This window comes from Colletes gigas, unplaced genomic scaffold, assembly GCF_013123115.1.
Source record: "Colletes gigas isolate AHSC1104 unplaced genomic scaffold, ASM1312311v1 Colletes_gigas_Sc00003, whole genome shotgun sequence".
Taxonomy (NCBI): domain Eukaryota; kingdom Metazoa; phylum Arthropoda; class Insecta; order Hymenoptera; family Colletidae; genus Colletes; species Colletes gigas.
This window is the reverse complement of record NW_025106632.1, coordinates 5547490-5571962: the sequence shown is the minus strand read 5'-3', so window position 1 is coordinate 5571962 and position 24473 is coordinate 5547490. Positions and strand designations below refer to the sequence as shown.

The following is a 24473-nucleotide window of genomic DNA, read 5'->3' as shown; positions in this document are numbered from 1 at the left end:
ACTGACGACAATTATCGCAATATACACAACACGCGTACGACACAGCCGGAGAAACGAGAAAAGAAACAACAAATCAGGAGATATCAAAAGAATCATCCAACGACAGAGAAATAGACAGGCGTAGCCCCCCCGAAGGTTTTTTCGTAAATCCTACGCACGAAAGTATTACATCCCATCGGCGATCTAATCGTACCCTGGACGAAGCTGTTCTACGACTCTCAGCGTCCCACGGATAATGGAATAAAGTGTGTCACACAGTGTTCAGTGATCGCGCGTGATTTTCATATAATATTTCTCGCGATATCCGTGGAATACCTATTTGCCATCGTCGGATACACCAATTCAATTATTCTTCTATTATCAGTGTTACACAGTGCGACCAGACAGGAGTTGACCGTGGCAGCTCCTTCGACCGCGAGTTAGCGTTCGTTGTTTTCTTTGTTTTCCCTTTTTTTTTTACCATCTGTTCTCGCGCGAAAAGAAAAAGCCGGTCGGAGTTTCGCGCCGCGACTTCCAACGAGGATTAAATTGTACGTACGCTTCGTCTTCGGATCGAAAGAGGAGGATACGACGGTGCGTACACCTCGTATCTGGTACGGTGGCTATGCAGCCTCGCGAAATCACCGCGAGGAGGTAACGCCGACGAGCACACCAGGGCACCACGGTCCACACACCTCCGCCGACCGACTACCGGCGGCGTGTAAACATCGACACCGAACAACCACCAAACATGTGGACCAAGATGCTCGTGTGGACGGCCGCCGTCGTGCTTTTACCGGAACCCCGAGCGGTAAGCGCCGATTTTCATCACGTACCCTCGACCTTCGATCCGCTCCTCGGATCTAAAACAGGTTTTATCGGTCTTCTCGATAAACGTGATCACCGAACGATTTGGTTTATTTTGGAAACCGCGAAAGAAAAACGTTCCATCGCCGGTCGAAGGTGGGAAACGTTTTCTGTTTATTTTTAGTAGCGTTCGTCGAACGTGCGAACCCGCCTTTTCATTTCCAACGCGTCGAAATCTTTTATAACCGCCCCTTTGGCAAAGGATCTCGCGCTCAGACGTATCGCGTTGCCTCTCGTTTGTCGGTTTGCCCTGTCGCGCACCAGAGACGAGAAGAATCCTGTTGAACTTCAAACAGTCATTTGTATCAGAGAATTTTGTAAAAGTTCATCATCGATAATTGAAGTTATGTTTCTTCAAATAAATAAACAAAATGGATGTTTGTCTTTTGATTGTTACTCGACACTTTTTATCCACGCTAGAATTTCGCCCATTTCTGTTGTCTTCAATCTGTGATATATACAAGCGTAAAGTTGTGGATCCAACGATAACAATCCCGGGGATACGTTTCGGTTTACGTTCGCTGGGCCTTTCTTTCGACACCATTCAATTATCGCGATGGGTTTCACGATAGAGTCGATATCAAAATTTGATCCAAACGTTGGGTGAAAGAAAATATCAATGCGCGTCTATCTTTATTTCACGGTGGCGGAGGGGCTCAACGTCACCTCGCCGTTAAAAGTTAAAAAAAGAGTTCGACCAGTCGATAACAGGCGCGTAAGCGTGATCTATAGAGCCGATAAATTCCCAAAGCGGAAACGTGTCTGCACAGTCTCACCGAGGCCCGGGGCCACATAAACGATGAAAGGATTATTTTGTCAACGAACCTACGGGGATCGTGCGTTCTGTTGTCAAATCCCACGGATACGTTTGTCAACTTCGTGGCACCGTGGTCGACCTTCGGCCGAGCTGCCGATGAATGGCGCGATGTTTTGGTTCGGAATCCAAGACGTTCCCGTCTGTCAAACCGGTCGGTCGGGCCCGTAAGCTCTGTTGGTATTTATGGATAAAAACGATGACACTCCGGCGATGGCTGCGTTCAGAATAGAACCCCTAGCTCTATATATTTACCGTGCGTCTCTCTCCCTCGTGCGCGCGCATCTATCGCCGATACGTTTCCTCGCGTCTAATTAAATACTTGCGTAAGTGCGATCGCTGCTTGTCTTTCTTTCATTACCAATCACGCGTGTATCTGTCCCAATTACGAACGAGTTTTCTGCTCCCTCGTGTCAGCGTTCTATACCGTAATTTCCATCCACCTGCCGTGGACCAAATTTTCTAACCTTATTTATAAACGCTTTTCTTGATACCGTCAGCCTGTCATCGTTCGATGATGACAAAACGGTTATATTTAGAGGTTGGAATATCAGATTTTCAAACGGGTTGAAGTTTTCAAATGTTCGATCATTTACGCGTTATTCTTTAAATGAATGTTTCAATTATCGAATGAGCAGTCACGCGACGATATTTGAAACATTTTGAGGTTAGAATTAGAATGTTCGAAAATTTGACACACTGACTGGTTAGGATGATCATAGATGAACGACACTTTAAACTTACGTAAAATTGTTCAAATTCGTATTCGTACATATATGCTTTTTAACACTAGAAATATTGACAATTATAGTGTGTTTATTTGTACCAAAGAAATTGAAACGATAGATACGCGAAGAAATATATATGTAATGCAATGGAAATAAGTGTTTATATATTCTCTCATAGAAAATTGTAAATTTTCAAAAATTCAGTCGACCAAATTTTTTACAAGTTTTATTAGAAATTACGAATGGGTCATTTTGACTGGTTTAGAGGTTAGACTGTCGTTGTTTCCAACAGTTTGTAATTTTCCAAATCCTAACTTCATGGAAAGACTTTATCCGTCAAATTTAAAAAAAGTTCAGGACGCCTGTTTTACAACCTAATTCACAGTTTAACTTGAATAAATAATGAACGATACGATTTTAAAGAACGAATTACTGTTCGAGTGTCTGTTTGAATAAACGTTGCGATAAATCGTGCGTGGTTCTCATTCGCCATCTATCATTCTACTAAATTTCTGGCCATCCTCACTAGGAATGTATTTCAGGTTAGGTTTCAACAACAGCATTCGTATCTCACCGCTTACGCATTTGTGTATCTTAGTTTCCCTGAAATTTGTACGCATATTTGTTACCGTGCCTCGAACAATAATAACAATAACGGTATTTATTCAGCCTAACGCGATACATCGATGAGCGTGCGCGCGCCCGATCGAACGGCACGCTAGACGTAAGGGCGCTTTCCAATTTTAACGCTCGGCGCCGATCTCGCTGAACCGATTTCGTAAAATTCCGTCGAATGTAACGTCCTTTCGTGATTGCGTGCGTAGCTTTCGGTTCTTTTTCACTGACTCGCCCCGCGGGTTCCGAACGTATTCTTCCTGGGAGAGATGTTTTTTTCTCCGACTCTTCTCTCTCTCTCTCTCTCTATCTCTATCTCCGTCCCGCTCACGCCAGTCGTATATCGTTCTCGTTCGCGCCGAGCGGCCAGACTCCCGAGCCATCCGGCGAAAGAGGAGAAAAGGCAACAGTATTCGCCGCGTACAACTCTAAATCTGGATCCACTCTTTTAGAAGTGTCTAGCTCTTCTTCGTCTGCTCTCCTCGCTCGTTTGGCCCGTACCGACGATGGCGCCCTTCTAACTCTTGCGCCTCGACTTCTTTTCGTCCTTCGCGCGCAGGGCGAGGGGGGGAGGGGGGCGACACCGGTCGAGAAAATCGCCGGAGAGAGAATATACGAAACTCTTTGTTTCCTCGTATCGCGGTGTATCGCGACGCGAGACGCTCGGAAGAAGTACCGAAAGGGTGCGCCTGAAAATTGTTTTGTGACGAAATAACGCCGGTTGTTGTATCCGTAAATAGTCGGCGGCGGCCATTCCCGTTCCGAGAATAGCGCTCCAGCGCGCCAAAAATGAGAATTCCTCATCGAGGACCGAGCACGCGCGCACTTGTCTGTATACATACGCACCTCCGGGAGCCTTTTGCCTCTTCTACGTGAGGTAATGAGAATTGCTCGGTCAGGGGAATATATATACATATATATACTATGTATTTTTCGTTCGATTGTATATTTTTCTCTCTCGGAACCTTACGGCTCATAAAGCTGCCTCGTTTATTGCCGCCTGCAAAACTGACGCCGGTCGTTTTACGAAACTCTGTATGGGAACGGTGCACGAAAAGTTTCTCGAACGTCATAACTGATTTTGATGTAAAATTGTTTGGACTCGAGGTGGCTGGATATGCACGATTCGAAATAAAACTATTAAAGTTCGAATCTAAATTTCAGTTATTATAGGTGTACAGGGTGTTCGGCTAACCGTGGGAAAAATTTTAATGGGGTATTCTAGAGGCCAAAATATGACGAAAATCAAGAATACTAATTTGTTGATGGTGGCTCCGTTAAAAAGTTATTAATGTTTAAAGTTCCATCCGTACTGAATTTTTATCTGGAAAATGCGCAAGATTTCGGGGGTAGGTCTATTGACCAAAAATTATTGTAATCAACCCTTGCAACCGAAAATAATTTTTCCAGAACGATTTGAAATTTTTTAAATTTGTCGAAAAATTTACCACCTCGAATTTTTTTCTAGAAAATGAGTAGGAATTCGGGGGTATGTGTAATGACCAAAAATGATTGTAATTGACCCCATCAACCGAAAATAATTTTTCCAGAACAATTTGAAATTTGTTAATTTAATTGTTAATAACTTTTTAACGAAGTCTCTATCAACAAATTGGTATTCTTCATTTTCGTCTTATTTTGGCATCCATAATCTTCCATTAAAATTTTTCCCACGGTTGGCCGAACACCCCGTATAAACATTTTATTTCGATTTATTTTAGTCCTGTTGTTAAAGATAGAAATAAATAGATATTATATATCGTTTTTAAATAGAATCGAATGCATAAAATCTGCGGTCTAATTATAGCCCCATAGGAGCTTTTACATAAAATCGTATCAAATTGTAATTGTAATTCGATGCAATTTAAAAAAAAAAAAAAAAAAGAGGCGATGGTACGTCTAAAATTCCGAGTTGACAACGAGGGGTGTAATGGACGGTCTGAGTCGACCAGCGAGATCGTAAAACGATCCGCAGGCTCGATAGTAAGGTTAGTGCGCTCCTCTCGTTCACGTGAGACGATATATGTATAGTTTTGCTTGGCTATACAATGTCTCGTGGGAAGGCCTCGCTAGTCTGCTGCTGGCTGCGTGCCTGTGTGCACTTGCACAAGCGAGCGTATGCTTGCGCGTAGCCGTAGGCCATTGTCCACAGTGGTCAAGTACTCTTGGCCCGAACGTCGAGGGTAGGAACGAAGAAATATTGACGCAACGGCTCTGTTTACACTGGATACTGTCGCCGAAGAAAAACGGTCCCTCCCGATTCCTGTCGCCGAGACGACTAGGCGCGACTCGATCTTAAAATCTTCACGAAACTCGGACGATTCAACGGGGACCTTCGAGAGACATTGTAGAAGCGTTTCGACTCCTCGATGCATACAAAGTAATCAAGACGAGTGACATTTGTCTCGAGTTTTTGCGTTTCGTCTCACAAAACGTACATCCGTGTGTCATGAGTAGAATTGTATCCAAATAATAGATGGCGCGATGTCAAGAGTTGTAAAATTGAAATTCTAACCTCCAAATTTACCAGTTTCTATCGAAAGGCATCATACAGTATAGAAATATTGCATTTTAAATTTTCTAGCTAGCAACACGTCACTATTATCGTGCCAAGATTGAATATATATATAAAAAATATCAGTATCGTATGAAAAGAATAAAACTTGATACATCGAAAAATGAAAACCGAGGTATTCTGTTAATAACCTAACCTCGAAGAGGGAAAAAAATAATGTAAATCCGACCGGTATCGTAGTAATTGTCCTAAACGTAAAACATTCGTCCAGATAAGAATTTCGCCCGTGTCCGTCATGAATCACGGGCAGCAATTAGATTAAATTTTATGCCCGATAGAAAAAAACAGCCGACGAGAGACGTTCTCGACGCCTACCGTCGCGATTAATTCTTCGCGATGTTGGTTCGGCGCCCGAAGGAACCGGTAGCGTACGTTAATACATTTACGACTGGTTCCAGGGCTTTCTTTTTTCTCCCGTCGAAAACGCCCCTCGTGTTCCATGATCGTCGGTGCTCCGGCAGCACGCGTGGCGAAATGTCCATCTGCGCCTCTGTTTCCCCCCTTTGACACCCTCCCGTTCCCCCCGTCCCTCTCCCCGCCCCGTCCATGTCTTGGCGAGTGAAAAAAGTGCTTTTTGTCGGGTCACTCGCGCGGATATCTCTGCTCCTCCTGGGAGACGCGCAGTGCGAGACACGCGTGCGCAAAAACGCGCTTACACACGTGCTGCCCCGGCGGCGTGTTCGGTCGTTGAGCACGAGGCGACCCCCCGACGTTGGAGATCTGGCCAAGTTTGTCGCGATTACGCGTATTTCGCGAATATTCGTCGGTACCATCATTAAGAAACATCGACGAGAAACGGCCCATCGAACGCCAAAGAAAGAATGTAACAAGCAGACACACATCCTTCAGGAAAATTCGAATACACTTTTAGTGTTTGTTGCGGTAGTTGAACTTACTAGGTTAACCCCTTAAGTGCCGTAGCCGCGCCATATGGCGCGATCGTAGAATCACAAATGCGGAACGCGACCATATGCTTCGCGTCTTGTACACTTTTTAATAATTATCTTGCATATCTTGTCAAACGAAAAACGATTATCTCGGTGTTTTTGTGGTTATGTTGGCAAACTATGTGTAATCGATTTTCTTAGAAGGTTGATAAATACGCTTGGTCGGAGTTTGTCGTCTCGAATTATGTATGCAGCACGATGATTCAATAACGCGATAATTAAGTCGCAACAAATCCATAATGAGACGGAAGACCTTGCGTCGTGAAACATTCGTGTCCTTCTAAAACGTGTAACTGGAATATAAAATTAAATTAATTCCAAAAAGGGTCCGTGGCTGATTAAGTCATTGATTATTCTAAATATATTCCGATCGATGGGTTTTCTGATACGTTCGCGTTTCGAGCGACAGGTGCGTCGAGGGTCGCGTGTGTAACGAAACTGAGATACAGGAATCGTGTAGCGTTTAATCCGTCGAGCGCCGAGGGCGCTACTAGCGGTTGGCGTGTCAGCGCAGCATGTGCGATCAACGCCTGTGGGGCGTTCTAGGAATACATTAAACGAATTGAATTACGGGCTTCCCGCCCACGTCTATATCGAACTTCTCAGCCACCAAATCTGCTTTACCAATTATCGTTATCATTAATAATTATCGACAATTACTATATGAAAGTTACTTTAAATTACTTTAGGTTCTTTATTGAAATTCTATTAATATTAAACCGATGTAACCCATGAAAGACACAATATTATTCGAGTTTCTTTGAAACTAGATTTTTCTTGAAACGAACGTGCGTGAATGTTTTCAGATAAACGCCTCTGGGGTGTTCGAGTTGAGGCTGAAGTCGTTCGTGAACGAGTACGGAAAGGACAATCTGGGCAAGTGTTGCTCCGGCAGCACGTCCAAGACGGGCGAGTGCTCGGGCGTTTGCAAAACCAGGTTCAGGGTTTGCCTGAAACAATATCAGGTGAAGATCGACACGACGACGCCGTGCACGTACGGCGACGTCGTCACACCCGTTCTGGGCGAGAACATCGTCAATCTGAGCCCTAACGTCGCCATGCCGAGCTTCACCAATCCCATCAGGTTTCCATTCGAGTTCACGTGGCCGGTAAGTGTCATATTTCATATTTATATACAGTTATAAACGAGTCTGATTACGAATGTCTCGGAGACGAAACTTCAAATTCCTTGTCATCGACGTCAGTTGAAAAGTATTATAACTAACCGGATACGGTGACGGAAGTCGGCCATGTTCATGCCGCGCTGTGATTTGAAGGTTATGTTCGACGTTTCCCTACGTTTCCGAGATATTCGACTTGGATTTCGTTCGCATCATCGAACCGTTAGGTGGAAAAACGCGATAGCATGTTAATCGTGTTCAACCGTGACATAAATTAAACATTGTCACGTCGTGATTTATGACTACGAACGATAAAAAAATATGAAAAAAGAAAAAGAGCAGTTGCTGCGAGTACCGTGAAGCGGCGATCGCAGATAAGCGAAAAATCGCGATTCCTCGTCGTTTCCGTAGTTTTTTTTTTGCGATCTAGTGTCGATTACCATAACGTTGCGTGCGACGTGGGACGCGAAAAAATGGATTCGTGATGCTAACGTAAGCGGAACTCGACGGAGATACGCGCTCAAATGAATCGCGGAAAAACATCGATACGTTATGAATAACTACGGTCGCGATCTGTTCTCACGTTCATTTGCGAAACGTCGCCCGGGATTACGGGTTACGGGCGGCTGTTCCCGCCAATCTGGAACCAGGGATCTCTGATTCGTTTCGCGTGGGCGCGATAGTGTACAGTAGCGAAAAGTAACAAAGGGCAATTAGTGCGTTTGTAACAACGGAAATCAACGCGCAGTGGTGTCATACTCGAATAATTTAATAAAATACAATTATTATTCAAATACTATTCGAATATTATTTAAATATTTTATTCAGATATTTGCAGCGTGTATTCGAATACAAGCGGGATTGTAAAAATAGTCCCAGGCTTGGCGCAAGTATTTATATATTTTCTTTATTTAAATAATAAAGATCGAAAATTAATATTAGAATAGTAAAGTGTTCAAATAACGGTATTCAAATATACAGGGTGTGTTCCGACAACCGTGGGAAAAATTTTAATGGGAAATTCTTGAGGCCAAAATAAGACAAAAATTAAGAATATCAATTTGTTGATGGAGGCTTCGTTAAAAAGTTATTAACAATTAAATTCAAAAATTTCGAATCGTTCTGGAAAAATTATTTTCGGTTGCGAGGGTCAATTATAATCATTTTCGGTGAATAGATATACCACCGAAATCCTACCCAATTTCTAGAAAAAAATTCGAGAAGCTGTGAAATTTTTCGAGAAAATTAAAAAATTTCAAATTGTTCTAAAAAAATTATTTTAGGTTACAGGGGTCGATTAGAATCATTTTTGGTCATTACACTTGCCCCGGAATTCCTACGCATTTTCGAGAAAAAAAATTCCTTTACCGAAAAACTAATCAGCTGCCTGAATTTTTTGACGAAAAAAAAAATTTCAAATCGTTCTGAAAAAATTATTTTAGGTTGCGAGGGTCAATTATAATCATTTTCGGTGAATAGATATACCACCGAAATCCTACCCAATTTCGAGAAAAAAATTCAGAACTGGCAGAACTTTAAATGTTAATAACTCTTTAACGAAGGCTCAGACAAGAAATTGGTATTCTTGATTTTCAGCTTATTTTGGCCTCTAGAATGTCCCATTAAAATTTTTCCCTAGGTTGATTGAACACCCTGTATATAATATTGGAATAGCTACTTTGATATGCAGTTACCCGATTCTTGGTTATGTTGTCTCCTCGTTGGAAACGCGATCGTTGTCGCTGGAATAATGACCGCGAGCAAAGAAATTAAGATCTTCTGGTAGACTTAAGAAGGGTTGGTTGTCGTACCTGCGATCTTTCGTCTCGTATCTTTCCACATTCTTGGTCGAATCATCGCGGCACGAGCTAAATTGCGATCACGTTGACCGATTCTTTCTTAGCGACGAGTGGCGACACCCAAGCGTGCGACCGGCCGCCTGTCGGCGAAACTATTAACTTTTATCTTGCACGGTTACATCAGTGCGTTTCAAGGAGCTCGTAAAGATCTGTTTCGCATCGTTGTGCTTCCTGGTTTCCGTTACAATCGATAAGAAAAAAAATTGCAAAGTAAATTGGTCGATTAGGGTTACATCGTCGAAAGCGTATGTACACGGGTGCTTTAATTTCGTCGTTATCTCGGTCGGGAGGAAGTTCCGTAACTGTTCACCGACTGCTTCGATGAGGTAGATAGTCGCGAGGAAGTACGGTTTTGGTCTGTGGCATAAGCCCTGGGGTTACGCGTCGAAGTTTTTTTATTCAAATATTCCCACTCGATGATTCGAACATTTTAGTCTTTACAAGGGACCGTGCAAAAGTGGCTAATTGCGATCACGCGTTGTTTCTAAACTTAACCGAGCATTTTATGCAGTGCTCGAGTGTCTGGAGGTTCGTTGTATTTAAATATTGGAATAATATTCGCGTAGTGCCAGCCCCAGTTTGCCGTGCCAGGAAACGGGTATTCTTGCCGAATTCGCTACCAGATGGCTACCAGATAAGATCTGATTTCGCGATTCTAAGTCTAAGAGGGTTCCAGGTATAGAAAAAAAACGGTTTTAGCATAAGGCATGGCAATTTACATCGCAAAACGCGGAAATAATTATGAGAGCATTATTCTAAACGATATTATCTTTTTTTTTTTTTGCAAATTTTTACATTCAAATTCGTAAGAGGCGAGTAAGTGTATAAATACTTTTTAAATATTTACTTCCGAAAATTAAACCAGATAATCGTATTAACGGCGTAAATTTAAAACGTCGACGTCCAGCGCCAAAATTAGGCGCAGTTTTGCCGCTACCAGAGGAGCCAAGTATATAATGCCCGTGAAATACAATCGCGTAAAAATCTTACGGGGCGCTTACACTGCACCTGTCGATAAGTAACCGGTCCGGGTCCAGTAATTAATGAACAGAAGCGTAAAAAAGGGAATCGTTGGCACGAAAAATTTCAGCCTCTCCCGTCCTCGTCCGGCTTTCTCGCGATCGCGGCGAAAGAAAGGCAGGTCGATCGCATTAAAAGCGTGGCGCGTTTCGTGCACGCGCGGCCACTGGTGCGACGAGGACCGCCGAACGGAATGGCAGATGGTACGAAAGGCGAGATAAAAAGAAAGAGAGCGGTATATCATGGCACTTGCCTCTCCCTCCTGCTGTTGCTGTTATTGCTTGTTTGTTGTTGCATCCATAATTCTCTCGACGTCGACGAGACGGGAACATTTTTCTGCTCGCTCGTGTCGCGTTACATTGTAACGTTATTAGCGCGTAACACGAACGCTTGACCGATGGAGAAATAACCTCCAAAATTTGTACGATAAAAGGCATACGTTAAAGTGTACTGAAATAAATAAGAACCGCAAAAGGAATGCTTGACCGATGGGGAAATAACCTCCAAAATTTGTACGATAAAGTGTACCGAATAAATAAGAACCGTAAAACGTGCGACAGTAAATTTGATTCGATGGACAAACGTGCCTATTGCAGCGTCGGGGGCGCATTAGCGCGTCTACGCCAATGTTTGCTTACCATCCCTGGTGTACGTCAGTTCGCTCGTTGCTATTCCGCGCACTTCTGCCTATGAGACGCACTGCAGGGCCACTGGCAGATGGCTAGGCCTTTTGTGCTTCTACACTTCCCTCGTAATCTCTCTCTCGTTCGTTCTCGCTCGCTCTTATCGCTCCCCGTCCACGGCTTTCGAAGCTCTCTCACGAGCAGAGTTAAATTTACTAACCCATATGGCGCCCCTCGCGCCACCTCTGCGACCGTTCGCCGTCTCTCTTCAAAAACGCCACCGCTGTATTCCCTCGCCTCTCGTCCGGCGTCTCTAGTCCTCTAGCGATCTTTCGCTTCTTTTATTCCGGTCCCCGGGTTCCCGTAGATTTGTTTTTCCCCCGACGGTGATTTCTCTCGTCGTGATTCTTTTACGATTATACGTGAACACGTTCCGTGAGAGGTTATACGAATCGGCTACAAACAAAACCCACGTGACTGCATGCAGGGCTGTGTCGACAGAGGGCGTTCAAATACTAATATAATTTATGATTTGAATTTCTCGTTGTCGACAAACAGAGGCCAACCACGTTTTTCTTTTCGCTTATTTTGCAAGGATTTTTATCGAAAGTTCCGTTAATTATTTATCGTGGCTTTTCGGATCCGCGACAAATTTTGTTTACGTTTGATTGTATTTACTGTAGTTCGCTCGCCGAGTATCGGCCGATATTAGGGGCTATATCAGGCGAAAGAGCGTCGGTTTCGAAGGCAGGAACTCGCCGAATGAGGAGAAAAAAAAAACAGTCGCGTTCTCGGAAGAGAGGCTTGGTTGGAATCCTGCGCGGAGAAGCAACCTTTGAATCCAGCACGGTAGTCCCGTCTATGTTGGCGGCCGGCGTCCGGGGCAAAGGGAACAAGCGGCGGCGTCGTAACGTGTAATCGCTATTCGGAGTGCCGGATTTATTTTCGTTGCGCCGATGCGTGAGAATGAGCTTCCGTCGGGCGAAAAACGCGCGCCGGCTCGCGAGACCGAATAACGAGAAATGTCGCGCGGTGACTGACGGCGGATCGATCTGTCCGTACGAGACGACCGAAAGAACAGGAAACAAGAATTTAATGCTTTACAGCCCCACGGGTGTCCCTAAAATACGGAACATTTTAAATATTTTTTTTTTTTCTTCGTTCAAATTTATTTTGATCTTGATGGAAGCTTCGTATGTTTAGCATCCAAAAAATAAAATAGTAATAGTAATATGAATATTGCAAATGTTTGTAAAAGAAAAAATTGACGAGAAAAGGCACGATGATCGCATGGGAACCGACGTGTCGATACGAAACGGTCGAAAAAAATAACAAAAATTTATTTAAAATGCAACGTTCAGGCATGTTCGCACATTTGTCTCGCGTTAACGACGCTGGGATCTCCCACGGGCAAGCAAATCCTTCGAAGTCTGAAACGGCGGATCGACCGGTGCCGGAAACGCGTTAATTACTGGAATTATCGCGATGCACAGCAAGCGAAAGCAACAATGTACTATTAATAACAGTTACGGCGGAGACGAAGGGAGAGCTTCTTTCATCCGACACGGGCAAGACTGCGTAAACCAGAGGTGCACAAAGTCCATGCCCGCGGGCCAATCTCGACCCTTTCTCGTCCTCTTCGTTCAACCTACAAAATGAGCTTGGAAAGAAGTTGAAACATTTGTGATCTCGTTACACTTCCATTGTTAAGCTAGAAAAACTTAAAAATAATTATATTAATAATTATTTTACGCTGTTAATTATACAGGGTGTTCAGTCAACCGTGGGAAAAAATTTAATGGGAGATTCTAGGGGCCAAAATAAGACGAAAATCAAGAATACCAATTTGTTGATGGAGGCTTCGTTAAAAAGTTATTAATGTTTTAAGTTTCGCCAGTACTGAATTTTTTTCTCGAAAATGCGCAGGATTTCGGGGGTATGTCTATTCACCAAAAATGACTGTAATTTACCCCCGCATCCGAAAATAATTTTTCCAGAACGATTTGAAATTGTTAAATTTAATTGTTAATAACTTTTTAACGAAGCCTCTATCAAAAAATTGGTATTCTTGATTTTCGTCTTATTTTGTCCCCTAGAATCTCCCATTAAAATTTTTCCCATGGTAAAGCAATTGAATTTTTAAAGAAACATTAAAATAATAAATAAGCTCCAGCAAAGCTATCTTAAATAAAGCGTGAAATGTATTTTGATATATTTTTAAACAAACGTTGTATGATTTTAAATTCGTTTGACCGGCAGAAAATTTGATTTGGTCCATTAACGAAGTAGGTTGGGTACCACTGGTACACGAGCGAGGGGGCAAATTGTTAGGTTTGTTGGACGCGATTTTCCACGCTGGATTCATTCGCAGATACCTCCTTAATTACCTCGCGTCGGTCGATTGGGAGATAAGAGGGAGCCAGGTTACCGAAACTCTCTTTGGTCGGGGGGGGATAGACAAGAGGTGGTTGCGCGAGAGCATGTTCGTCCGCGAGACGCGCGTGTCTGCCGTTAATTAAGAGGCTGGAAAAGACAGAAGAGCCGGAGCGCTTGATACGTAATCGTAACCTTCGTCTGGTTGCATCAAGATCGAGAACTCTCTCGCTCTTGCCCGAGTTAATTGCTACGCGTTACCGCTGCCATGCTGCTCGACTTATTAAAACAGCACGACTCGCGACAGTGCGGCCACTGTGCGCCGACGGAAAACGCCGCGCGCGGAATTCGCGGGATTTTCTGCATTCCTGTTATTCCCACTCCGTGCCAGCCACCCGTTGGCCCACATTCGCCGCCCAGAAATTGGGAAATTCGGAAAAAATTTTTATCATTTTACAAACTCTCTAAAATTATTTTTCCAATTTTTCCATTAAAATTCGACGGTTTGCAAACCTGTTATTTCATATTTTTTAGTTTTAACCTAACTTTCCTTGCGCACATCTGCCCGGGAATCTTCAAAACCCATAATTGACACGCTCCTCTTATTTCTTGCACTCCTTTCTCCTTTTTTTTTTATTATTGCAATTATTTTCATTTTTCTTCGACATTCGTTTTTCTCTGTCATTATAAGTTAAGGTTAATAAGCGGCGCAGCTGAGCCTCGCATTTTACACCATTCCGCGCGCGGACTTTCTTTTCGCACGGTACGATAAATCGTTATCATCGTTGTAAGATATTACCCGGTCAGCTTTTGGACACGTGGCATGGACGTGGCCTTAGGTCAAAGGCGGCCGCGAGCCGCCAAAAGGGTTTTTATGTCGCGCCGCGCGATCGCGACGCAATTCTTTGAGGACATGCCGATTTACCGGCGATGACCGAATGTTCGGACGACCAACGGTCAGTCTCGTCCAGACCCCCGTTGAGGAAAGACCAATAAACGCATACATATATATTTCAACTCTGCCTTCTGCACTTACCCTGAATCCCGGCCATCCCCTTACATCGTATTTTTTAATTTCAAATTTTTATCTCGTATTATAAGGTATCAATTTCCCCGGCGGGTAGCATCGAAAAGTTATTACTTCAACATAAGCGGAATACTTGGTGCACGAATCGTGAAAATATGCAATAAAAAGCGAAGTTGTATTCGTAACCGAATGCATTAATAGAGACCATTAATTCCAACGATAAAAAAAGAAAATTCCTATTTTCAAAACGGGGACCCGGTTATCGCTAAATTTTCCACGGGGAGTAACTCGATATATTATTCGTGGTCGCGGCGTTCGACGGTAGCACACAAAGGATCATCGGTCGCCTCAAAGAGTCATTAAAAAATTCCTTTCTTCCTTATCCTTCCTGTCTCCGGGTGCGTACCGGTCCACAAAGCAGCGCGTATCGTACATACTCGAGGATCGTGGGTACCGACGGGAGGACGTCGGGCCAGAGAGCAACAGAGAAAGCGAGAAGATCGAATGTTGAACGGCGAGGGGGGAACGCGAGACAGTGCGAGACAGACAGAGGTGGGGCATAAAGGTGGTGCGGAAGGTGGAAGGTGGGGTAACGGACAGAGAGAAGGTGGGACCAAAAGAGACGAAAGATCGTGGTCCCACGGCCGAAAAGGCTGCGTGATTCGCGTCCCAGACGAAGGAACGAGCGGAGAAGGGCGTCGGATGAATGGCTGACTCGGGTGTATACGGCGATGCGCGGCTTCCACGACGCGAAACGTTTAGCATAAATTACGTCTTAGATAGAGGACGTAGACTCTGGACGCCGGCTGACCGGCGGTACTGCTCGGAGTCTCGATGCTCGGAATACCGTTGGTTTCTTTTTTTTTAATTCGGTCGCATGGCTGGGATTCACCGGGATCCCAGCGAGACAATCCTCAATCCCCTCGATGCAAAGAAGAATCTCTGAACAATTTTTTTTTAGCCTGAGCAATCTTCGAAGCAATTATATAAAATTATAATTCGGATTATAAATGATAAAAATGTCACAGTAAATAATAATCCTTTGCTGTGTATAGAAAATATATTTTGAACTTTAATAATAGATTTGGTGTCACGAACTGGACATGGCCTCATGGCGTCAACGACAATAACGATCAAAGTAACAAAAATCACCGCCAGGGGGCTCTAGCCTCGCGCAACATTCTTACTATCATGAACAAAAAAATAATAATCCTGTAATTTGTCTCCACCGATGGCGGAGAATCGCCGTAAAATTTTTACGCGACGGGAACGGTAGATGTCGCTGCAGCGACGCGACTTTTTTTCTACAATGTCCGCGAGAAAATGAAACGGAAGGAAGGTTGTCCCACGGCAGTCGCGGCAAACTTATTGCTCGGAGGCGAGCTCGTATGATTTCTGGCCGCCGTAACCGGGCGTATCTTTAGAACCACCCGCGATCGACCTCCTTTCCACCTCGTCGCTTCCTCTCCACCGGGCCTCGCCGCTCGGAATGGACTTGTCAACACGTCCGCGACGGTGCACGCACCGGTCCTCGTTTGTTTTCGGATTGATTACCGGGGGCAGGATCGAGTCGCGGAAGCCTCCAGGCCGCGGGGATGGAAAAAATTGGATCCCAGGTGGCGCCACGGGTACGCCGCGGCGCATTGTGCGCCGATCGTGGGAAACCCGGCCGTTAATTAACCGTCAAAATCTAATTAGCGGGGAATAACCAATTAGAGCGTTACGACGGATAATGATTACAAACGCGTCTCGAAATTATCTACAAATAGCCACTAAGAGGCGTAGTCACGGTTACCGTGAAAACTTCTTTCGCTCGCGAGTACCCTGCTCCCGGCGGGATTGACTTCTTTCGGGACGCACGCTGAAAGAGCTCAACGAGAGAGCCTCCCGTAATAATGGTGAAATGGGTTTCTGCCCGGCGGGCATCTTTTTGCGTTCGTGAGCGCCTGGTAATGCCACCGGGAGAAAGAGAGAGTGCATAAATATGGGCCGTCGGTTTCTAACCTCGTCGCGGTGAACCACGAGAGATACGTAAACGGGAAGTGCATCTGCCCTACCCTGGAGGCGGGACCACGTGGTCATCGAGCAGGTACGCATCAGTCGATATACCTGCTGTCAAAGCTTATTAACATGTCCCACCGAACGTGTGCCGTCCACGCGGAACGAGTCCGTTTTTCTGCCTCGTTTCGCTCTCGCCTATGAGCCCGTGTGCTACTTCTTTTTTCCTTTTTGTTTCTTCTCTCTTTCTCTCTCTGCATACGCGAAAGATACTCGACGCCGCCGCGACACGAACCGTTCTCGAATACTCTCGTTTTCACCACCCCTCCCCACCTCCGACTGTTACCTCGGTCCACGTTTCTTCTCTTTGCGCCTCGTTTCGGTACGATCGTAAAATAAAAGTTTGTATTTATAGTTTTTTTTTTTTCCTTTCTTTTTTTGCGCCACGCTTTTTCTCCTCCAGCGTTCGGACAGTTGTTTCTTTACCGGTTTACGAGGAAAGATCGTATCGTGCGTTACTGTTCCTAGCACGTTTCACTTTTTTCGCTCGGACTTTTTTCTGTCCCTCTCTGTCTCTTTTTACCACCAGTCGCCAGCCGCGACCTCTGCCGTACGAAGGAGGTTTGTGTTTACACTCGACATCGAACGGACTCGGACTCGGACTCGGACTCCTCCGTCTCCGGTTTCGCGACCGGCTCTCCCGTCGAATATAATCGACCGAGATCGCGAGGGGGGAATAGAAACTCCCGGGAACAGTAATAATGATCGCTCGGCGAAATACCCATTAATAAAAGAACTCTTGCGAACGGTGGCCGGCGTTAAAGAGGGACTGTGAAAGCGTGACTTTTGTTCGCATTACTCGAAACGAGGAAAGGAACGAATAAAATTATTCGGTTGGTGTAATAATTCAGTGTAACGAGTCGCGATTAAACGCGCTCGTTCGACACAGTGGCTCGCGGAGGGGGAGGTGTGGGTGTAAAAAAAGAAAAATACCTCGTTTAGGAACGCGATTCCGATTCCGATTCCGATTCCGATTCCGATTCCGGCGTTCGTCGATGGTCGTGTAACGCGGTTCGAAGAAAGTCACGGAGGACATCTATGGGGCGTGTCAATGTACTTTTCGTAGGCCCGTGGCGATGGAGTCGCAGCCTAAGGCGACGGTGTCATCGCTCGTTATCCTCGGTTTCCTCTTCCTCCTTTCGACGAAGAATGGAGGCCACAAAAATTTCTCCATGCGGAAATGCCACGCTCCTCGAGCGCGAGACCATGCTCGTCTACGCGCGAGACATTAAAGCGTGAATGGTTAAAAATAGAACCGCTAGAACGACCGGGTTTCCGCGATGTTTCGTTGAATATTCCTCATTTTTTTTTTCTCTCTCTTTTTTCTTTTTACACGTCCCTTTTATAACTGTTACGTTACTTAAGGGGGAACGAGCCACGGCGTGGCATCGAAAGATCGTTTCGTACATTTTTCAAAAGTTTAACTATTTTTAAACGTTCTTAAGCTTTATTTTAGAATTTGACGGAACAACGAGGCTCTGGAATATTTTTGAGTGCTGCACCGTCTGGGCATGTTTGATATAGATTATCAGAATTTTTCATATAATAATATTGTTTGTATTTTCATTTCACTTTTGAAGATATTTTTATAAAAAACCTTTTTTATTTATTTAAATTATTGCAGATGTTGTTCAAAGTATTAAATCGACCCGTTTAATAAATTTTGCTTTTACGTGATTAAACGCATGTGTTCGTTTAAATGTCTTCTACGTAGACACGTAGCCTCTGGCACCTAATCGACTGTTTCTCCAACTAAATGGACAGTAGCGAGCGTGTTAACCAATGCTCGACGCCAATTAAGCTACTGAAATTCTTTTCTATCGCAAAGGATGATGACTTTGCTAATTACAGTTTGGTTGCAACATAGCAATTCGTTGAATCTGTCCTTTCACCTTGCTTTCTCTGCTACTACATATACGTTATGGCTCTCGCGTACTTGAATTCGTATATATTTCTCTCCTTATAGCTAATAAAGTCTTTGAATCAAACATGAAAAAATAAATTAAAAATTAAATAATCGCCGGTCAAAATAAACTTGTTACGACTCCTAGATTTTGTTTTATTCGTCTAGTCATTTTTTTTAAATAAAACGAGAAAATCTGTCAGCGTTCAGAGTCTCAAGAAAATCTGTACAGCGAACAAACACGGTTCACGAGCATTGCAAAGAAATCGGTGACAAAAACGAGGGTCGAGGATTGCGGTACCCGGCTAATAGCATTCCAGGGTTAAAAGTGTATAAATATAAAACAAAGTTCGACTCGTTCGCTAGAATCTTTTTTATCCGTACGTGGTTATCGTAAGTCACGCGAGTTCGTCCAACCGGTTAGGTGGATCTCGAAGGTAGCGAGCCCACCGTTTTCTCAGGGACGCCGCGAAAAGTCGTTCCAGACTTCCGGCTCCCTTTTTCCACGATGAATCACCTCTCCCTCCCCCCCGCCGGCGGTCTCGATACCGAATCGTACGCGGCTGCATCTATATGCAGCGAAGTCAGTCGGCTACCTGTTCCTTCTTTCTCGTTCTCCGTCGACCGTTTTCCGCGATGATTAATACGTGCATATGCATACGCGCCGGCAGAGATTGCAGTACGCGGCCGTGGTGCTGCACCGTACGTGGCGAAACGCGTGTACGAAAGAAGGAAGGACAAACGAGCCGGCGGAGAGGTTAGGTGGAGTAGAGAACGCCTATTCCGTCGTGGCAGAGAAATAAAGAAGGAACGAGAGGCGAGCAAAAGAAGCAGCTAAGCGATAGTTTCGATAGAGGGACGAGGAAGGAGTCGTTCGCTCGCGAACGAGCCAGAGAGAGTCTGAGCGTACGAAGCGCGACGACGGAGACACGGCGCGAGAGTGGGAGGAGGAGGACGAATGAGGAGCACGGGCGCGAGCGAGACGCGACTAGCGACCAGGAGAGCAGCGCGGAGGAGCGAGAGGCGAGAGAAGGTGGAGGTATGCTGCGCAGCCGTGGGAACCGACTCCCGAGCGAGCCAGCCTATCTCCGTCTCGCGGACGGAACGAGCCTCTCTCTGTTCTCTTCCTTTTCATCATCCAGGTTCCTCCTCCGGTGTCTCTCTTTCACAGCCATTTCTCCTCTCCGTCCCACCGACCTCCCGTTTCTGTCTCACTCTCGTTACCTTACGGTGCGTTTTTTCTCCCATCTTTTTCCTTCCTATTCCCTCCTCGCAATCGCTGGTGTGTGTGTGTGTGTTCGCTGTTGAAAACGCACCGGTCCTACCGTCTCTCTCCGCATCGCGCGTAGCACCGTCGCTCTCACCCGGTTCCACCCGTCCGTCTCGTCGCTCTCCTCTCGTTTCAGCCGTGGCTGAACTGCTAACCGGCCACCGAACACACCCAACACATTGTTCTACGGATGCCTACGCGGGGCTTTTTCAGCTTTTTGTCGGCTTAATTCCGATCCCCGTAATAAATTAGCGGGCGATCACGGTGGCATTTGTCTCCTCGACAATTTATTTCCTTCTCTCCCTCGCTCTGGCCCCCGGAGCCCCGGGACCGTTTTCGTTCGTTCCATTCTGGCCCGCGCGCCTCGCTCTCGTCCTTGCCGCGAGAGAAAAGGGCGGTCTGCTTCTTTGGTCTTTCTTTCTCGTTTCAACCTTACACCTTCCGCCTCTTCGCGTTTTTCTGTCTTGTTTTGCCTCCTCTTTTTCCACCCTTCGCCTCTCGGTCGAACGATGGCCCCCCTCCCCCCTTCTGCCTTCTCTATCTTGCGGCCTCAGAATCTCGGGACCCGGAGAACCGCGGAATCTCGCTGGAACTTTCTAACGTGTACACGCATGTGACATACCTGGCGACGACCGTGCTCCTCCTCCTCCTCCTTTTGCCTCCTCCCGTTTCGTTCTTTTCGACGAGACAAATTGCCCTGCGCTTGGCCGGTTCCACGGGATACATCGAGAAGAGAAAAATCGTCTCGTTTTTTTTTCTTTTTTTTTCCGTCTCTGTCAGCGCGGTTCGTGCGCTCCGAGACCACGAAATTGTTTGCCTATGATCTTCAGTTCCCATCTGCCGCGAACATCGTCCAAACAGCGACGATGCAATTTATTAGCGGCGTCGCTCGCCGCACGAATTTTTGCAGAACCCGGGACCCACCGCCTTATACCCGACTTTCACCAAATTGGTGTAAATTGCTATACAATCTCAATATTTCCGAGGGTAGCCCTGAACCACTAATTTGATATATTTATAAAATTTCATTTTTCAACACCTTTGCAGTTTTCGACACGAATAACCGTAGAAGCACGTTATTTTAAACGTAACGTTATTAAAGAAAATTGAATAGAAACAGCGTTGATTCATAAACGCGCGAATAACCATGAGATAATTCCTCGCGCGAGAGAGGAATAGGGATTCGATCGGTCGAGAGAGCCCCCGGCACGGATTGCCTCCGATTCCATCTACCCAATCGACTATTTATGAGAATTAAAAGCGTTCGCGATCCCTCGGGTCGGATATAACGACTCGCGTTTAATTATCTCCGCTGCATCTATCGCGCCAAGGCTCATGACACAATCCATTAGTAATTATTTCCGCGAGTGTATCGCGCGCCGCGTTATCCGCGCTTATTATGCGCCGGCCGTTAATCGTGTCCCGTGAATCTTCCGAAAACTGGGTTAAGCTGTCTGTACGGGGGGAGGGGGGGAACGGGTGACAGGATCGACCACTCGCGTCGCGGTCGGCGCGTCACGAGCGCGTGAAACGGATTTCTCACGCGAGTCGTTCGCCGACGACCGGGTCGAGAGCCATCGGGGCGATCTTTTTTAATAACGCGATTGTTTCCCAGCGGGCACGTCCGCGCTCGAGCGCTCGTTTACGCGAACAGGAACGACGCACGATGATAGGGAGGCCGGATATAAACATTTATTATTCACGGTGCGGCAACGACTAACGAGGTCGTGTGTAATACCAGCCGCTCCTCTCTCTCTCTCTGTGTCAGGTACACGGGTTTACCGCGTGTGCGTGCGTGTGACGTTAATAATTAAACGTCGCATTATCACTGCACGCACACGTAACCGCGGAACGGCGTGTACGGCACGTACTTATTACACAATAATATGCCGCGGCGTGCGCGCGCGATGCGTGTGTCGCCGCGACGTGGGCCGAGGGCCGCCCGCTCGCGGGGAGTATCGTTGCTGGATTTATGGTCGTGCGAGCGATTCGACGCCCACGCCGCCTAGGGGGGCCCCTCTCGCTGCTGGATTTCCACGTAGACGCGCGAACGGGCGGAATCGATGCCAGTTCGGTTTTCATTTTTCTCGGAATAGCAGCGGCTCCGGCAGGGCCTACGTCGCGTCGTCCATTGTTGAGTAATCCGTTTCGCCGACGTCACGGACGACACCACCGCCATCTTGGTGCATTTCGACTCCGCGTGTCCCGTCACGATTCTCGAACCGAGCTATTTTTAGCGTTTCGAAACCTGATACGTTTTTTTTTCGCCGTCTACCGGATTATCGTGTTGGTGGTAATTTCTGACCCTGATCGGAATGAGATACACAATCGACCGTTAGGATCAACTCGCTCGGTTTGGCGATACAACTTTTTTCCGCGTACTCCACGGTCGATTAGTTTCCAAATTTCGACGTCGATCGGTCAATCAGGGGAGCGTTTTCTTAATCCATGGTAGTAATGGTCGTCGAGCGGGGAATTAATAGATCGTTGCGTGCAACAAGACAGCCGTAATTTCTGTTACACAATAGTCGGTCGCGCGTGCGGCCCGTTCTGCATAGGCATATCCATAATGGATTATACAAACAGTATAACAGGTTTCTCCCGGCAACGACACCGTCGACATTCCCACCGTTTAACCCTTCGAGGACGGAACGATTCGAAACCGAGCGTTTCAAAATTGAATACTCGTACTTTTGAAAAATAGCTCGCAGTTGAATCGTACGTTGAAGGGTTGCACGGTGAATCGATCATTTTATTCCCTCGTCGCGATTAACCATCCGCTTGTCGGGGCTGTCGAGCACGTGCCCCGCGGGCGATTTATATCCGGTGGTCGTTGCATAAAAGTCACCCCAACCCTCGGTACGGTTGAAGGGAGGGGGGACAGCCCTTGTCTCGATTGGTTTCCACGCCAATTCCAGCGGGGCTAACTCGACGGGCGAGAAGAGGGTTGGTCGCCTCCATTCGTTCCGGTTCGCGCGCTCCATCTATCCCCGCAACACGTGACCCCGTCCCGCGTTCCGGCGACTTTTTAACCACGCTTCGCCTCGACCGGAGGAGAGGAAGGGCACCCTTCTAACACGAGGCAGGTGCGTGCGTGACGCGCCAGCTTCGCCTCGGAACGTTTAATTTATTGTTAATTGCGATACGCGACTGGGCACGTGTGCAGCTGCCGCGTTTTTCGCGCCGAAACCTACGGACACTTTGTCGCCGTTCGCGCGCGTGCGCGTGCCCGGGCCCGGCGTCCAACATCGAGATTCTTTTTCGTTCGCTTGTTTTCGTGTTTCTCGCGAACGTTTTACGAGCTTTTGCATGGGAATTTAACACTAGAACTACCAAACCAGTTCCATATTTGTAGTTCCTTGCATATTACACCTTTTGTACCGAAAGGTTTATTCCCGTTAATAAATAATAATAATATTCAAGTTCGACATATTTGACAATTCTAACTTGGTATTCCAGTAGAATATAATGGACGTTTAATTTTTTTTTTATAACTATAGTTACTATCAATAATAAATAGACAAAAAAAAAAGAAAAAAAAATCGTCCCTGAAAAGGTTCAGGGTCTGTCCACGCTTTGACGGCCGCTGTCACGTATACGTGACTTCGTGAGTTAGCAGACGCTGGCCACTGTCACGTGTGCACGATCTACCGTATCAGTCACCATTTCATCATACATTCAACTTATTACCTTTATTGAGGTTACATTTGTAATTCCCTTATAATAATATTCCTAGCATTTCGTGTATTTTACTTTGGTGTATAATATCAGTGGTGGCCATTAACACGTTGGCTGCCAGACCAAACCCCTCAAATTAAAATTAAAATTAAATTTTGTTTTTAGACAATTGGAAACTAGCATACCAAGAATTTGTCATGGAATTTATTTTCACAGACCCGTTAAAATTCAAGGGCCCCCACCTAGCTTTATTTTCTTTTACATCTAATTTTGAGAATTAATTTTTTTAACTCCTCGGTGAAAAGTCGTGTCACCCATATGCGGGTGACGTGGCAGTCAATGCGTTAAAGCGTCGAATGATACAAAAGCGAGAGAGAGTGTTGTGTCAGTGGGTTAATCGGACGAGATCCGTCGAGCCGATGCAATAGAAGTTCACCAAACCGTTGCGTTCTGTTCCCAGGGTACCTTCTCGCTGATAGTGGAGGCTTATCACGACGCAGACAACACGACGGACCACTCGCACGGTAAGTAACCTTTCTCCCCCACCCACTTGAAACGGTCTACGTATTAAGCCTTCCGTGGCTTCGACGTCGCGTATCAGCCGACGTGGCACGAGTGCGTTAGCACGCGCGTCCTCTAAATAAAAACAAGAGCGCGCGCAGGAAAGAGAAAAAGAGAGAAAAAAAAAACGGAGGATCATTTTAAAATTAGTCTCTCTCTCTCTCTCTCTCTACCTCTGGGCCTCTGCATGGCTCCAAGTACGGGGGAAGATTTTAGATGGTTCCCGGGGCATGTGCAGTCCAGCTGGATCTCGTGGCGGCGACGCCATGCGTCAGGTCCGAACCAGTCGAGAAGCCACTTCCGGTCTACGCGTGCACGACACTCACCAGAGACCGTAACCTCCTCCGACCTATACTCCTTTTTCCGTCCGTTCCTTCTTATGGTTTCGATAGCCTAACCCTCGGGGGCCCTCTTCCTGTGCTGCTCCGCGGACAAATATTGGCCCCCCCCCCCCA

The 24473-nt window shown here is 45.9% G+C and overlaps 1 protein-coding gene across 1 annotated transcript in view; it reads left to right on the top strand.

The window, feature by feature from the left end:
- Window positions 1-392: 392 nt before the first annotated feature.
- Window positions 393-24473, top strand: part of LOC122404554 (neurogenic locus protein delta) — a 54847-nt gene continuing 30766 nt past the window's right edge. The window contains exons 1-3 of the mRNA XM_043408608.1: window positions 393-790; window positions 7332-7634; window positions 23918-23981. Coding sequence (XP_043264543.1) covers window positions 731-790; window positions 7332-7634; window positions 23918-23981 — 427 coding nt within the window. The 5' untranslated portion in view covers window positions 393-730. The remainder of the gene's footprint in view (window positions 791-7331; window positions 7635-23917; window positions 23982-24473) is intronic.